The 17,840-nt window shown below is 36.3% G+C and overlaps 2 protein-coding genes across 5 annotated transcripts; one reads left to right on the top strand and one right to left on the bottom strand.

Annotated features, from left to right (window-relative positions):
* Positions 1–2,373: 2,373 nt before the first annotated feature.
* LOC104610860 (uncharacterized) lies at positions 2,374–3,132 on the bottom strand. The gene has a single exon (XM_010277682.1). The coding sequence runs from the start codon at positions 3,130–3,132 to the stop codon at positions 2,374–2,376; it is 759 nt and encodes a 252-aa protein (XP_010275984.1).
* A 4,081-nt stretch (positions 3,133–7,213) lies between these two features.
* On the top strand, positions 7,214–17,746 carry LOC104610782 (Tetratricopeptide repeat (TPR)-like superfamily protein). 4 transcript variants are annotated; one of them, XM_088886570.1, is made up of 3 exons: positions 7,214–9,092; positions 9,192–9,269; positions 17,446–17,746. In XM_088886570.1, the coding sequence occupies exon 1, from the start codon at positions 7,310–7,312 to the stop codon at positions 8,948–8,950; it is 1,641 nt and encodes a 546-aa protein (XP_088742696.1). In that variant the 5' UTR covers positions 7,214–7,309; the 3' UTR covers positions 8,951–9,092; positions 9,192–9,269; positions 17,446–17,746. The 4 variants fall into 4 exon arrangements, with proteins under 4 accessions (XP_088742696.1, XP_010275861.1, XP_088742695.1 ...); XM_010277559.3 differs by having other exon boundaries at positions 17,118–17,746; XM_088886569.1 differs by having other exon boundaries at positions 11,547–17,746.
* The last annotated feature ends 94 nt before the right edge of the window (positions 17,747–17,840 follow it).

Raw genomic sequence — 17,840 nt, 5'->3', positions numbered from 1 at the left:
GATGGGCTAAAATGCCAAACTTCATTCACGTAATGGTCATACATCCTTAACAACCACCTTAGTAAAGATTTACCAAGATGGAATTCGAGGTGTTGGTTAAGTTTATCTGAGAGAACATATCATCCGCAATTGGAACATCTGTTTCATATGAATTAACTAATAACAAATGGTGAAATAGTGTATTATTATGTGTTTACCCTTTCTTTAATGGCCATTTTCCAAGGACCCCATATTATTGAAATTTACTAGGTTGGCTCACATGACCATAAGTTGCCAAATAGCCATCTAGCAACAGATGTTGATCATTGGATCAACTACTCCCATCTCCCAGTGGTCACGAAGAAGAGTACTTAAATAATTTTGCTGATAGTGCCCCATCCTAGTTATCCTAATCCCATTCAATGAAAAGAAAGCTTTGCTAAATGTTGGGGAGGAAGTGGTTAAATTCACCATAGTGGAAACAAAGGAAGGCACTATGGTGAACGAAAACTGGCTCTTAAGGTGCAACCATTTGATTATATTCCATTTTACTGACTTCTATTGCAATAAGCAAGAAAGGTAAGCAAAAAACAAGCTTATATAGTTGAACTACAATTTTGATTTCAAAAAGAAATTAGAATTTGACATAAAAATTGTGGTCTAATTTTGGTGTTCTACAACGTGAATGTTTTTTCTTTCACTTGTTTTTGAAATTGACACATTGGCAAAAAACCAAACACTAGTTGTTGAACCTTGTCTTTATTTGGAAAAGCAAGAACAAGTTGGTTTTGTTCCAAAAACAATTCATATTTTTGAAATCATCAAAATACTGGTTTTTAGACAAACAACTCTTGGAATACAGATATTGTATAATTTATAAGATATACTTTTTAAATCTCTTGATTTTTTAAGGCAAAAAAGATCATTCTATTAACTTATGAACGTGACATACATGAAGACTCATATTCAGTGCATATGGCCCTTTCAGCCCTTTGACAAGTTGCATAAGCTAGAGTATGGGATAGTTGGTTCTTTTCTCTATTGACACATAATATTTGCATCCAAAAAAATACTTAACTAGTATATACTCTACAATATGTTTATATTGCCAGAAGAATCATGCCTGAGGATGATGGATTGATTTGACTACTAATGAGGCATCAGAATAGGGCAAAATAATGTTGAGTTTTTTATTTTTAGACTGCATCATATTTAGATTCCTAATGAGGAAAAGCACAAAACTACATAAATGGCGTTAGGCTCCTGGATTTATTTTCCTCCAGGTTGATGGTTCTAAAAGTATCTTGACTTTTAAGGAATAAACCTCCATTTACTAGCATCCAAGAAGATGCAAGCTTTGAGTGATAGGTGATTCAATGTTTAATTTATACTATAGATTATGTTGTTTGCAGATTCTTAGTAACAGCTTTATGTTATCCAAATACCCGTGCTATCAAATTGATGATGGGATTGAATATCCTATTACTTAGTTAAAATTAACTTTTAAGAGATCAACCCAAAAGTTGGTGCAAGTTTCTCACCTGGTGGCACAATAGGTATTTTTCTAAAGAAATATCAAAATCAAAGGTACAAGAGGGTTCTAAAAGCTGGTGTTTTCACTACTAATTCCAAGTTCTATTTTTGGCACAAGTTGCAAAATATTACTCCACTACTTACAAAAAATACAATTACTACACAAAAAATTTAAAGTGTAAGACATTTACAGTACCAAAAGACAAGACAAAAACCTGTACCTGTGCTTATAATACTTGGGAATGCATCCCACTAATCGATTGCAGCTCGACAGGTGCGTCGGTAGTGACCACTTTCTCCACACCGACTACAATGGATTTCCCTCATTTCAATTGGTTGTGATTCAATTCTTTTAGTCCTAGGTCGATCAGGTTGACGTTTTTGCTTTGGTGGCAACAAGTTCACAATATTATGATTAACACCACTGCTCATAGAAGAAACTGACTCATTACTGAAATCATGCATATCTGAATTAGGCATCGCATGTATGTGCTCGGAGTAAATTGCCTGTTGAGTTTCTTTCAAATAACACTATTCTACAAAATCATAAATGTTTAGGCCTAATAGACCAATGGCACGACATGCATGCACACATGGTAATCCAACCATTTGCCATGCCTTACATGAACAACTTCTAGAAGTCAGGTGCACCATTTCTTGTTTTCCCTTATAGCGAATTTTAAATTCATTATCCCCACATTGTGTGGATCTTAAATTTATGGACTTTGATATGTTAAACTTAAGAAAATCCTCTATATTAAGGCTCACTAACTGTTTTTATCCCTTAGCTTCACATTGCCTCTTAAATGTCAACTCTGTCATTTTCAATCGAATTATGTTGACTAAGGACATGATAGGTTGTTATCGTGCCTCTAACACCCATGCATTAAATGACTCTGCAAGATTAGATGTAAACTTATCATGTCGTCTACCCTTGAATAGAGAATTTGCCCAATGTGGCGGATCACTATCCAGTATCCAACCATAGATATCCAAATTCTGATTATGTATTTTACTGAGATAGAGATCAAACTTCACGGTATCCCTTGTATAAATTAATTGATTCACATAATCCTCGATTACCTCTTTTTTAGCCTTTAATAAGCGTAGACGGCGCATGCATCCCTTAAGGTTCTCCATCAAATGTCTTGAACAAAAAGCATGATATTCAGAGTCAAACACAATTTCTACTGCATGTCGAATGCTAGTGTTACGGTCAGAAACAATTACTACCTTTCGATCATCATTCAATTTAATTTTCAAATTCTCTAAAAACCAAGTCCAATCTGGAATTGACTTAGATGAAACAACTGCGAACGCAACTGGAAACCTTTGATTATTCGCATCATATGCATTGGTAGCTAATAATTGACCTTGATAGTTACCCTTTAAATGGGCCGCATCAATGAATAGCATTGGACAACAACCAACTCGAAAGCCATGTAAGGATGAGTTGAAAGCAACAAATAATTGATTAAACATACCTGAATCATCAACGGTAAAGGTAGCAACTGCTCCTGGATTAGTCTCAACCAACTTTTTGCACAACCAAGGAATAAGCTTATATGAATCATTTGCAAACCCATTAAGCAAAATCTTTAGCTCTCTTTCCCCTGCCATGTTTGTTTATGAGTCAGTGAAATGGCATGATCACAACTAAAATCCTTTATTATATCTGATGGAAGATACTTAAGAGAATCACGAATCTTTTCCAACAAAACAACACTTATGAATTTATTTGATATACGAAATTGACAACTTGATTCATTACCATCTGAATGTGTATGTACGAGACTATACTTATACACCCTGTATGTTGGCCCGCCACTAACTGCACTTGCTCGCATTTCCCATCCACAAGTGTTGACAGCACATCTACATTGTATGTATTCTCTACCATTCTTTAGAAACTTATATGCAAATCTTCTAGCAATGGAAAATTTATTTAGTGCATCCCAAAAATCATCTCCACTGTCAAATGTTTGCCCCACTCCAATTATCTCATGCTCCCAAACTGCTAACAAATTGGCATGATTGCAGATGTTAAGATCACTTGTTGATTGTCTAGAAGATGTTGCCAAATCATGTACAATATGTGCATGAGGAGACTTGGCTGAGTTTCAACATTAATTTGCTCTATGCCCTTCCAAAACACATGCACCTTTGCACTCTCATTATTAAACTCCAACAGATTTGAAAGGTCATGTGGCCCATTTAATGGCAAGAAGAATGTTTTGTATAATGTAAGCTCACGCTATTAGCATGAACCTTCAAACCACCACACACTTCATCAATAAATTCATTAAAATCTATTTGACTGTCAACACGAACCCCAATTATATTATCCTCAAAAGTGCAATAATATAATAAGATCTTGCGTGGAGTTATTGCCATTTCTACACAATAAACAATATGAAAACCTTGTCATAAATCAGAATAAAGACATGAACATATAAATTTAAATAAAGAGGCTATGCGATCTTGTAAATATTACGAATTGTGTATCTAATTTTATCACTGTGAATTATTCAACCCATATTAATCTTTTATCCCATTTAAATAAAGACATGAATATACTCTGCATTTCAGCATTTGTTTTTTTTCAAATATGATTTCTAAGGTAGATAATTTATAAATTTGAAAGGAAAAGCACTATCATCATTTCTTTCATTTCTTTAATATATAATTTATACATACTCTGTATTTCACCATTTACACTCTCTTTAATATATAATTTATACATACTCTGTACCATGTGACAATAAAAGAATGTTTAGAAGACAAACAATATCTTTTGACTTTTGAAAACAAACAATAAAGACATCCGAAAGCCTTTGGAAACAAACAATGTCTTTTGACAATAAAATAATACCTTGGTTTGTATTATCGGACAGCGATGGATGTTCTTTGGAGAAAAAAAATTATCAGATTTTGCCAGAGACTGGGCCAAATGTACCAACCTGGTAAGCATCATCTAACTTGGTAAAATTTTACCAGGATAGAATTAAAATGACAATTTGAAATATAATGGCATGCAAAAGCCATAGAAAAGAAGCAAGATCTTGTAACAATAAAAGAATATTTTGGTTTGTTGCTTGGGCTGCGATAGAGGTTGTTTAGAGAAAATATGATAAGATTTTTCCATTCGATTCTACGGGTATTAGTATGGGATCCATGAGATTAAGGTTGAACTTTTGGAATTCTTTATGGATTATCACCATCCTAATGTATTTTCTCCTAATGAATTTTATCTTATTCTTCAACAAAAAAAAAAACAAATCTTATTGGCCCCTTGGCAAATAAGGTGCAAAATGTGCCAACCCAATAACCATCACCTAACTTGGTAAAAATTTACCAAGATAGAGTTAAAATGACTATTTTTAATATAAAGACATCCGAAAGCCTTTGGAAACAAATAATGTCTTTTGACAACAAAATAATACATTGGTTTGTATTATCGGACTGTGATGGAGGTTCTTTGGAGAAAAAAGATTATCAGATTTTGCCATTCAGTTCTAGGGGTATTAGTATGGGACCAGTGAGATCAAAATTGGGTGATGACTTATCACCTTGCTAATGTGTTCTTTTTCCTAATGAATTTTATGTTATTCTTCAAAAAAATCTACATAACCCCTTGGAAAATGTAGAGAAAAATGTGCCAACTTGGTAAGCATCATCTAACTTGGTAAAAAATTATCAAGATGCAATTAAAATGACAAATTTTAACATAAGGAGCTGCAAAAGTCATTGCAAACAAGGATTATCAGTTGGCAATAAAGGAATATCTCAATTCGTTTTAACATAAGGAGCTACAAAACCCATTAATCATCATCTTTGATATTATTTCATTTACTTTGTGGAAAATCTAGGTCGAAGAAATGATTGAGCTTAAGAGTTGCTGCTTAATCCAAGCCATTGAATATATTTGTATGAGAGGGCCATTAGCGGTGCACTGGTAATGTCCAAGAATGCCAGGCAAGATAATGTTGGTTTCAGTTTTGTCCAAAACTGCCAAAGATTAGGACTTAATTCCGGATTGCCAATCCTTGGGATCATTGTAAGGTAAAGTCCCTTTATTGGATGATTGGATAAGAACTTATGTCTGGAATACGAAAACCAGGATTCAATTCAATGTAATATACACTGCAGTACTCTCTCTTATTTAGTTCTCTTGTGACAATAAATGAATATTTTGGTTTGTTTCTTGGACTGTGATAGAGGTTGTTTAGAGAAAATATGATAAGATTTTGTCATTCGGTTCTACAGGTATTAGTATGGGATTTGTGAGATCAAAGTTAGGCTTTTGGAAATTTTTATGGATTTTCACCATCCTAATGTATTTTTTCCTAATGAATTTTATCTTATTTTTCAACAAAAAAAAAACAAATCTTATTGGCCCCTTGGCAAATAAACTGTGAAATGTGCCAACCTAGTAACCATCACCTAATTACTATCTTTGATTTGAGGACATTCAACGTACAAACTAATGTTTCTCATTAACTAAATTTGGCTCTTTATAAGAGGAATTTGAATAGCATGCTGAGAAGGCAAACACCCTCCTAGAGTCTACAACAAAACAATATGTGATTATTAATGTTTGTTATGAGTGATTATCACTAAACTATCATCTTAATTTTGGAGAGACATTTTTATAACCAAAGTAAATTGACCCTCCATACAATAAATTTTACAAACACACACTTGCTTGATATTCTTTTCCATGTGTAAACTAATGTATACTCGTTCTCCAATGCACATTCAACAGGAATGAATCAACATCAAACACAACTTAACAATTTTTTTTTTATATAAAAACAACAACCTATTTACTGTGATAGAAATGTAAAGAGAACAAAAAATCAAATTTATTTGAAATGACTTTTTGATTGAGTATAACAAATTAAAATATCATATAAAGAGATTGTCAAAATACCTGTTAGTGGCACAAGTGTTCAAAATGATAATTTCCTCCGGTTAGGGAAGGCCTCTGGTTAAGATGGGCCTTCACTTGGTATAAATTGAGACAGGAATAGAAGTGAAAAAATCACAATGCTACCTAAAAATTTATAGGTAGAGGGAGAACGAGACAAAGGGAGAGCAGGAGAGCGATAGATGGGAGGGGAGACTGGGAGAGAGAGAGAGAGAGAGAATGGGGGCAAAAAGGGGGAGCAAGACTGAGGGGGGCGAGAACGGGAGAAAGTGGGGGCGACAGAGGGAGAGCAGGAGAGCGATAGAGGGGGAGGGAGCCCGGGAGAGAGAGAGAGAGAATGGCGGCGAGACAGAGGGAGAACGAGAGAGACTGATAAAGGGAGAGCGAGGAGGGAGAACAAGAGAGAGGGAGAGCAACCGAAGTTCAGTCATCTGCAGTCGAAGAGAAGAGAGTTGCGAGTGTGAGAGAACGAAAGAGAGAGAGAACAGGGAGGGCGGGAGAGAACAATGATCGTGGGCCTTAAGAGGATCATTTTAGTCTTTGCAATTTAAGGATAAATTTCAAAATAAAATTTTAAATAAATGTTATTGTGACATGTAATCGAAGTTGGATTGCCACATCACATGAAAAGCTTAAGTAGAAGTGTGATGCTTACATGGCATGGCTTATAATTTCAAAAGTTGAATTAGAGAGTAATTGTAGATTCTGTATGGGCCGGCCTGGTGTTCAGATTTCTACAAAGGGCCTTCTCGTATTTTCCGAAAAAAACCTTAAACCTTCTTATTCTCTTTCCTTGGAGTTCGCTAAAACCCTAACTATTTATAGATTTTGAGCTTCTATTCTCATGATTCAACTCATGCGTATCTTATGACCAGAAAAGTTCTGGAATTCTTCAGTGGACTAAGAAGAAACGCAAGATTTCCTGATTCATGGACTTGCAACAAGTTGCTTCACCAGATCATCACCTCGAACTGCGGCGATTTATCTTTGAAGATTCTGTTCGATATGATCTCCAGAGGATATACTCCTCATCTCTCTTCCTGCAATTCGATAGTCGGGTTGTTCTGCAAAATGGGTAATCTGAAATCGGCTGAATGGCTTATGAAATTGATGCCAAGTATCCGTTGTGTCCCCGATATTGTTAGTTACAACTGTTTAGTTGATGGGTACTCTCGCGTTGGGGATTTAGAGGGAGCTTCTTTGATCATGAACCGGATTCGAAGAGGTGGGTGTAAGCCTGACTTGGTTACTTTTAACATTTTTATTAATGGGTTCTGTAAACTTGGAATGCAGAAAGAGGCTTTTGTTTATCTGGGTTTAATGTGGAAATGCTACTTACCAAGTGTGACTACTTATAGTACATTGATTGATATGTTCTGTAAATTAGGGAATTTAGATATGGGCTATGCAGTGTTTAGGGATATGACTAATTCCGAAATATCTCCCAATTTGGTTACTTTTACATGTTTAATTGATGGGCATTGCAAAAATGGCAGTTTGGAAATTGCATTTGAGTTGTATGAGAAAATGTTCAAGTTGTCACTTACTCCAAATGTTGTTACTTACACTGCAATGATTGATGGACTTTGTAAGTGTGGGATGCTAGAAAGAGCTGATCGTTTGTTTGAAAGGATGTTGGAGGATGGTATTCGACCCAATCCAGCAACTTATACCTCGATGATAGATGGACACTTCAAGAAAGGGAGTATGGATTCAGCCATGAAATATGTAGCCCGGATGCATGAACAGGGGATTAGACTTGATGTAGCAGCATATGGAGTAGTCATCTGGGGCATGTGCAGTAAGGGTCGGTTGGGTGATGCAATAGAGATTAAGGAAAAGATGGAGAGGAAAGGGTTGAAACCAGATGAGATAATTCTAACCACATTTATAGATGCATATTTTAAATGTGGGAATGTGAAAGCAGCATTAGATATATATAGGGAAATGGTGGATCGGGGATTTGATCTGGATGTTGTAACTGCTTCAACATTGATGGATGGGCTATCCAAGCAAGGTTTTTTCCAAGAAGCAAGAGGATATTTCAGCAAAGAGAAGGCAAACAAAATTACATACACTGTGCTAATTGATGGGCTGTGCAAGCAAGGGAATTTAGATGAAGTGGAGGTGGTCTTTAGAGAGATGTCAGAGGCAGGATTCCTTCCGGACAAATATACATACACTTCTTGGATTGCTGAGCTCTGCAAGCAAGGGAATTTGGTGGAAGCATTTAGGCTAAAGAACATAATGGTTCAAAAGGGTATTAGTCCTGATCTATTCACTTTTAGCTCCCTTATTTGGGGTTTGGCTAATAAGGGGCTAATGATTGAAGCAAAACAGGTGTTTGAGGACATGCTGAAAAGAGGAATAATTCCTGACTTGGCTGTTTGTCAGGTTCTTATCAAGGGATACCTGAAGGAAAATAATAAGGCTGCAATTTCAGGCCTGTATGATGAGATGAGAAAGAGAGGAGTTAAAGTAACAAAAGCTGTAGATGAAGCTGAATGATTGTGACACCAGAACTGGAAGTTGGAGGTTTTTCACTACCTGAATCCTCTTTGAAGATCTTTGGTTGAGGCTACCTTATGAGTTATCTCCTTCACATTAAAAGATCATAAAACTATTAAAATACAATGTTGATTCCTCCCAGGTTATATTCCAAATTTAAGGTCTTATGTTCTTTTTTGTTTTATTTTCATCTAAGCATTAAACCGTTATTAGGTGTCTGACTAGTTTTCATTTGTCACAGGATATGAATTGGATCTTCAGTTTGGACTTTTTGATGGACTGGTCTGAGTGTTACTACAGTTCTGGTGAGAAAAAAGAGGTGATGCTCATGTCTCTTCACTTGTCTATTTGATATGATAATTATGTGGTATTGGATAAAGCTATTAAGTATGAAGATGAACAACATATCCTTGAATTTTGGTCAGCATAATGTCTTATTTTTCTATGAGATGCCAAGATATGTAGTGGTGAAGTCTCTGGAAATTTTATTTGTAATCCCTGTATATATTTTGATCATAAGATATCCATATGTATTCTTTTATTTTTACGTACTCAGTTTCATATTTCTTTTGAAACTTTGTTTGTATGCTTATAAACACTCAATAAGACTTCACCAAAAAAATCCAAAGTTATTGTTAAACAGTGGATTAGGAGATCTCAAGTGTATTTGGGGATTATATCTGTGATTGGTGAATGAATTGTAAATCTGAATAATTAGATTTTGGGTTAGGTATCATTGCTACTTGCTAGCCTAAATTATGGTTTGTAAAGCATGTATTATATTATATAATACACTTCCTTTAATAATAAAAGTTTCAGTTACTAATAAGAAAAAAGAGTAATGGTGCTTTATTGATATTCTATTTATGTTACACCTGCACCAAAAGATCAAATCCTTTGAATTTAGAACTATTGGTGTGTGTAAATTCATATATGCAAATGTTAATAGACATGATGGGTTTGGGTTGTGTTGATGATTGGTGTGGCTCAGTAATTCAACAATCCACAAATTGCTCCACACCTTTCATCTTGCTGAAATTTAGGGATCATGTTCCCATTTTCTTCTCTATAAAAGGAGCTTCCAGGGAGAGATCAAATGGTGTGGTGAGCATCAGAGAGCTCTTATATGGAGAGAGTAAAATTGAGAGAGCCACAGTTTTTTGAGTGATAAACGCATTGTCCCTTTTATTGATCGGTGTTTATTAGTAGTGCGTCAAGGCTTCGTTAAAAGCATCTCGGCACTATTAAGGTGGCCAGTTTGTAGTACTCTCATCAAGGGCATCAATAAAACAAGTTCTCCCTCTCCCGTGGATGTAGGTCACTTTGACCGAACCACGCAAATCTGGTGTCATCTTTACCTTCCGCTTTTGCTTTTATGATATGCTTTATAATTCGCATATTTCTCAATTGTTTTTTGAGTTTGCTTCCTGATCGCCATACTAATTAATCGGTAATTCGGAGTATTAATCCTAACAGGTTGGATTGGGTTGCTTAAGGGCTCAACCCTAACCCCAACCTGACCTTCAATCTAACCCAACTTTTTTTCTGAATACAAAGTAGATGCTACAAGTGTCAATACTGGTGTTAATACCTTCTCACATACTTTTGAAAGTTGATCTACCCTGGCCAATCTAGTGATACCCCAACCTGCTAATTTTTTTTGATCAATACCCCAACCTGCTAATTACTACAATAAATTGCATGGTGCCAACTTTCCTGAATGAAGTAGTCAGTAAAAATATATATTGAAAGATGAGGGAAGCTGGTCTGTCTCATTAGAAAAACTAAAGCATCTGTTGTCAAGGATCTATGTTATAACAAATGGGAGGAGTATTTGACCATGATGCCTTTGGATACTTGTTTCATGTAAAAATGGATTAGTTGGTATTTCTTATTTTTGGGTTTTGCCACTAAGATTTGGAAAAGAGCTATTAAGACATAATTATGACAAATATATGTTGTTAGGATTTACCTATTGCACAAATAAGTTACTACTTTTTTGTTGCCAGTAAGGGTGAGCATATTCTAGTTGAGACTAAAAAACTGAACCAAAAATTTTGGTTTCTTGTTTTTTTGGTTGAGTTATTTTGGTTTTAGGATATTTTGGTTATGGGTTTTAGTTCTCAAATTTGAAAATTTGGTTAACCAAAAAGGCAAAAAAAAATGACTAAACTGAATTTCATTGTGGAATAATATATAATGAAATTCGGCTTGGTTATTTCAGTATCTCCTTAATTCGGTTTTGATTTTTATTTTTTTTAACCAAATAAACCAAACGCTCACCCCTAGTTGCCGGGGGGAGAGGGAGCAAAGCTTTTCTTACTAAATCTCAAATTACCTAAGTGGTAAGAGCTTGATCACTATTAAGTTGTTGCTTAGAAGGATCCAGGAGATGCTAAGTGGCACTATACTCTCAATGAACAAAATTGGGCGTTTGAATTTCTGAGTATGAAATAAATGTTTGGAATGAGGTGGAACACTTAGTCTTTAAGTGGTGTTTGGTAAATCTGAAGTCTGAAGTCTGAAAAGCAAAAGAAAAAACCTTTGAAAAATTGTGAAAGTAATCTGTGGAAAATTTGCTTTTCTACTTTTGCAGGTGTTTGAATGTAGTGGAGTTCGACAATCTCAATGTTGTGATGTCTGAAAATTTTGCATTTTACAAATTTACCTCTGAAATTGTTATTTAAATAACAACAAATGAAAATGATTAAAAATATAAAAACAAAATTTTAAGAAATGATAAAATAAAGAAATTAAAAATAATAATAAATAATATTAATAAAAATTAAGCAATAATGTTAAAAAATATTAAATAGTAAAAATTGTTATAAAATAAAATAAAATGTTAAAAATAATAAAAAGATTAATAAAATATAAAATATTATATAATATTATCACTAGTCATTATTTTCCTTTGAACACCATCATCTAACAAGCAGAGTGACTACTGGTGCCCCCATTTCTCCTCTCCTTCTAGTACCACCAAGGACTGAATATAAATCTATGTGATAAGAGAACAACAGCAAGATTGATCACCACCCCATCCCACTGAACTCAGTTAGTAATGTCACTACTGTCCATTGACTGCTGCAACCCAAACCCACTGAAACAGAGCACCATCATCAACTCCTCTGTTCATCGACAGTGAGGAAGAGATGAGGGAGCACAAGCACCATACTCACTGGCATCTCCATTGTTCAAACCGGTTGGGTAGTTTCAGGTTTTTCAAATTAATAAAGGGGCAAGGGCGAAACCATCTCTTGTCCGCAACCTCCGAATGTGCTCAGAGGTAGTTTGAGTGCTTGACTACTGAACATTTGAGAGGCCTTTTTTGGCATTTGTAGGTGCAACCAAACAATCTCTTTCAGCGGCCGGAGGTCGATTCAGCACTACTGAATGCTGCCCCCCTAGTGAAACGTATGCTTTGGTTCTAGATGATAAGTCAAGAAGTATTGCAATGATAGCTTCCTATGAGTATTATACTATGGTGTTCTTGGGCATAATTAAACAGCATTGGCTTCATGCCCACTTCCAATCATACTCTAAGTTCTCAGATCCTAAATAAAAGACAACAATCAGGAAAAAAAGTCACATAACATTTTACTTATCAATAAAAAGTTGCATAACACTTTAATTGTTTATTAAAAGAACTAACACAAAGGAGATTAGTGGTATTCATTTTTTTGGGGGTATTTGGTGATATGCACCAAACTAATAACCCCCCCCCAAAAGTCGGTGGTTGTGGGAATCGATTCCGCTATACCAACTGAGCCACCCCTCAGTTGGCAGATAGTGGTTTAGGAACTTGGAGAACAGAAGAAAGAGGAATTTTATCTTTCACCCTTCCTTTTTGTATTAGTGTTGAAGGTTTTATGTATAATGCTGAAACTTGGAGAGCGGCACATTTTATTGATGGTTTTTAAGACAGAAGTGGGATTGGCTATCTCAGTGATTTAAAAGGTGTGCCTAGGCGAACAGGCGAGGCGCATTTTTTAAAACATTTATTTTAAAATTTAAGTTTATATTTTTATTAATATTATTTTTTTTTTGAAAAGGTAAAGTAAAGATTTATTGATCAGAAGAAAGCAACCAAACTGCTCACTGTTCAAGAGAGAAGTACAAATGAGGACAGCTTAAAAAACTCAGAAAAAATTAACAGCCCCTCAAGAAGCCATAATATCCCCCTTGAAAAGCAAATTGGAGCTCAGCCACCCTCTAAGTTCATCAACAATTAAATTTTTCACTCTTTCAACCTGAAGCTGTTTCTGATCGAAGATCCTCCTGTTTCTTTCCTTCCAAATCGACCACAGCACTGCTAGAGGGATTGCTTTCCACAGGATCCTTCCCTTTCTATTCATTCCCCCCACTTTCCGGCCTTCTAAGAGAGCCTTTACTGAATTAGGCAAGCATGTAGAACAATGAATTACTTTGAGAAAATGGGCCCAGGTTGTTGCAGAAAAATCACAATGAAGAAACAAGTGGTTTGAAGTTTCTTCACCCCTCCTGCACAGCATACAGGTTACATCTGATTGCACTACTCCTTTTCTAGCCAGCATAACCTTCGTCAGACGCTTTCCTTCAGCAGCCACCCAAACAAAAAACTTTACTTTAGAGGGGGCTACACTACCCCACACTAAAGGACTGGGAAAAGAGCTAGAGGACTCAGGCACCAGACTGGAGTAGAAGGATTTTACTGAGAAAACTTTAGTCTTTGATCATTTATCAAAAAAAAAAAAACTTTAGTCTTTGACCACCCCCAAAAACACTGTTCTGGAACTAGAGGAATTAGCCTGCATCTCTGTAACCTTGAGAACAGCTCCATAATCTGCGGGATCTCCCAATCATTGAAATCTCTTCTAAAAGAGGGAGACCAGACTGAAGAGTTTCCTGAACCAACATAGCAATCCACCACCAAGGCATCTTTATCCGAAGCCAGCTGGAATAAGACGGGAAACAACTCTTTCAAAGGAGGATCAGAGCACCAAGGATCAGACCATAACTTCAAACTTACTCCATTCCCTAACTTGAACTTCAAACCTTTCTGAAAAAGAGGATAGGCTTTGTAAATCCCTTTTCCACACCCCACAACCATAAGAGAGGTTAGGCTTTGCTAGAACCCACCCATTGCTATGGAATCCATATTTCTGCACAATAACTTGACTCCATAACTCATTAGGCTCCTGCAGAATCCTCCAAAACCACTTCCCAAGAAGGGCCATGTTGAAATTCTTCACATTTCTGACTCCCAAGCTGCCAGAATTGAAAGGTTTACAGATCTGATCCTAGCTGACCAGATGAAACTTTCTGGAATCTTTCCACCCAACCCACAAGAAACCTCTCATGATTTTTTCCAATCTTAAAGCTACCTCTGCCGGTAAAGGGAACAGAGACATGAAATACACAGGAATACTGGCCAAAACACTTTTCAACAGAACTATCTTGCCACCCTTAGACAGACACCTTGCCTTCCACGAAGCTAACTTGCTGGTCATTCTTTCCACCACCGGAGACCAAATGCTTTTGGAGGTACACTTGGCCCCTAAGGGCAGTCCCAAATAGGAAGAAGGTAGAGCCCCCACCCTACAGCCCAACAAATCAGCTAGGGGTTGCAAATTACTGACCTCTCCAACAGCTATCATTTCACTCTTAGCTAGGATAACCTTTAAACCTGAAACCACTTCAAACCAATAGAGGATATTCCTGAAAGCCAAAATCTGATCAGCTTTAGCCCCACAGAAAAACAGGGTGTCATCAGCGAATTGGAGAAGAGGAATTTCTTCCCCATTAGGAAATATTTCAAAGCCTGCTAAACATCCCCCCTCCACAGTCCTAGCAGTCATCCTACCCAATCCTTCCATAACAAAAAGGAATAAAAGGGGGGAGAGGGGGTCTCCCTGCCGCAAGCCCCTATAACTTTTAAAATTGCCTTTTGCCTGCCCGTTTAACAGGATTGAGAATCTAGGAGTAATAACACACCTTCATCCAGTTCCTCCACTTTTGCCCAAAGTGCATCCTCTTTAGCATGTAGTCTAGGAAAGCCCAGTTAACATAGTCGTAGGCTTTTTCCAAATCAATTTTGCACACCAGCCCCTTCTTCCCACTTCTTTTCTTTGAGTCAATTCATTAGCTATAAGAACACCATCTCGGATATGTTTATTATGGATAAAAGCCCCTTGAGACAAAGAAATAAGGGGATCCATCACCCTTCCCAGCCTTAAAGCCAACAATTTTGCAATAATTTTATACACGCTACTCAGAAGACTGATTCTTTTAGATCAGATGCCCCTTTCTTTTTTATAATATTATGTTTAATGTTTTTTTTTGCTTTTATTAAATTTTTTTGGCTTTTTTTGAATTTTCTGACTTTTTTTTTGTGTTTTTGTGCCTTATTTCAAAAAGGCGTGTGCCTCGCCTTCCACCTTGCTTCTTGGGCGCAAATTGGCCCCTACGCCTTTTTTGCGCCTTGCGCTTTTAAAACACTAGGTTATCTTGCACATTCTATATGTAGATCACACTAAGTTTTGTAAGTTTTTGTCAGGCAGAAATGAGGTTTATTTGGGGTTGGATCTAATAATAAGATCAAGAAACTGGAGAAGGTAGACAAGAGAAATACACATCAAAATAAATAAATAAATAAATAAATAAAGAGGTCTACTAGAGAAATAGAGGGGACTTTGATCAAGCCAATGGAGTTGAGCAAGGATCAAACTATCAGTAGGATACACCCGATACCATAGTTGTCAAGGCGACGCCTAGGCGACAAGACGCCCTTGGAGGCTCGCCTCGCCTAGTCGCCTAGCAGTTTTGTGTACTGTCTTATAAAATACTTTTACATTGTTACTTTTTTGAGATTATAATTATAAGATAGACATTATTGAACAAAAATATCATTTTTTGTGTTTATAAAATAGTTTCTTTTTATTATTTTCTTATTTGTTAGGGTTTAATCAACACAAACATTGCTAACTGCTGTATTGAACCCTAAAAGACTTCAGAATTTGAACCAATAAGCAAGGTAAAAACTTAATGTTTTGTCTAATCAACACATTTCTTCCTCCACATCTTCTTCTTCTTCCACCTCTTCTTTTCTTCTTTTCCTATAATAAAAATAGGGGTTCAGTCCCCATATTTTTTGAATTTTCTTTTCTTTTTTCTTTTTCTTTTCATAAATATGTTGATTTTCTAGACATAAACATGAAGTTTATAATTTTCCTATGAAAGTTATGGATAGTTATTAAGGAAAGATGGTTATGGAACCTAGGGAACTACCTAGGATATGTATTTTTCACTAAAAAAAATCCATCGCCTAGGCGACTAGGCGGCAAGGTGCCCCCCAGTTGCCTAGCCTCGCCTTGGCGCCTTGAAAACTATATCTGATACAGGATACCATATCAGTGGACCTGGAAACGCTTGGACTCCCACAAGGAGTTTTGAAATTTTGGCTGTTTGGTATGATAGAGGGAGGACATCCCTCTCATGCTGTTAAAATAAAAAAGGTAAAAGAAATAAAGAAAACAAGGGTGTGGATTTGGGGTGTGTATCGTATCAGTCATAATCAGTCATATCGACATGCATCGATACCCACTTTTGGGTATCAAACATATCAATATTTTGATCCTTGGAGTTGAGGTTAGGGGGTTGTGGATTTTGGGGGTGAGGAGTTGTCTCTCTATCCAGATCTAGGATTGGATCTAAGTTTTTGGGTAGGGAGGTGTGGGTTGTTCGGTTGTTGTCTGTCATCATTGTTTTATATTTTGTGTTGGTGCATTGCTTTTGTCTTTTGGGGTGGGTGTTTCGGTGATGGGGATTTTGATTGTTTAAGATATTGCTTCTTTCCCCAGCGTGATTCATTATCCTCTTTCTTGTACCTTCTTTTTTTTTTGATAAATAAAATCATCTTCCATTAATTCAATTATTGGTTACATGAAAATCCCCTTAAAGGCGCAAGGTGCCGCCTCTCCAAACAGCAAATACATAAACTACAACAGAGATTACATGAATGTTGATGTTAAACAAGAGTTACAGTTGCGCCCAGAATAATGTTTCCCTATTTGTCCCTTGTTTTGCCAAGACATCGACAAATGCATTAGCTGATCTCCTAACCCACTGTATTGTTATAGACATATTTCTTGTTAGCCATTTGAATTTCTTTAACTCATTTTTGTAGCTCCAAGTGACATCCTCCAGATAATCCCCTTCAACCAGTAGCTACTCCACACCCACTTCTTTATTTTTTCTTTAAATAAATTTTCTTTTACTATAAAAAAATTCCTTCGTGGAGCAAGAAGTTTGGAGGTGTTTCTACTCCAACTGTGAGAAACGACATTTGCTTCAGTGTCCCCACAAGGATTGAGTTTGTTGAGTGTTGTAAAATAAATCTATCTGCATATGCCTTTCGTAGCCACCCTTTGGCACAACTTTGTTCCATATGCCACAGTCAATCACAATGGTGCTGCAGTGACAACTTCGATCCCTGGGTTGCTTGCCCCCGGCAGGTTCAGGCATTTTCATGGGAGAAATTAGGAGAGGCCTTATGATCAGACTCCATCGCTTCCTTCTCTACTGTCCTATGGCACAACTAGGAGGGGCATTTTCATGGGAACCAATATGGCATATGCAGGTATTAATATTTTTGTTCCTGTTGTAAGGAGTTTACGGTTGTGCATCTCAGCCTTCTCAGACATGTGTTTGATTTAGAAACAAATTCATAATTCTATATTTATATAATGAACTCAAATTCGCCCCTGATTATACAAAATTCAAATATAATGAGAGCCTGGAAATTGTCATGATTAACATTTTGATTTTTGCTTAGGAAGTATTTACATTTTAAATATTTCAATGTTCTCTAGTACCTTTTTTGCCTGACCCCATATTATTGGGATAAGTA

This window comes from Nelumbo nucifera, chromosome 4 (assembly GCF_055504915.1).
Source record: "Nelumbo nucifera cultivar China Antique chromosome 4, China Antique-T2T, whole genome shotgun sequence".
Lineage (NCBI taxonomy): Eukaryota > Viridiplantae > Streptophyta > Magnoliopsida > Proteales > Nelumbonaceae > Nelumbo > Nelumbo nucifera.
The sequence above is the reverse complement of the archived record's forward strand: the minus strand, read 5'-3'. Positions and strand labels throughout refer to the sequence as shown.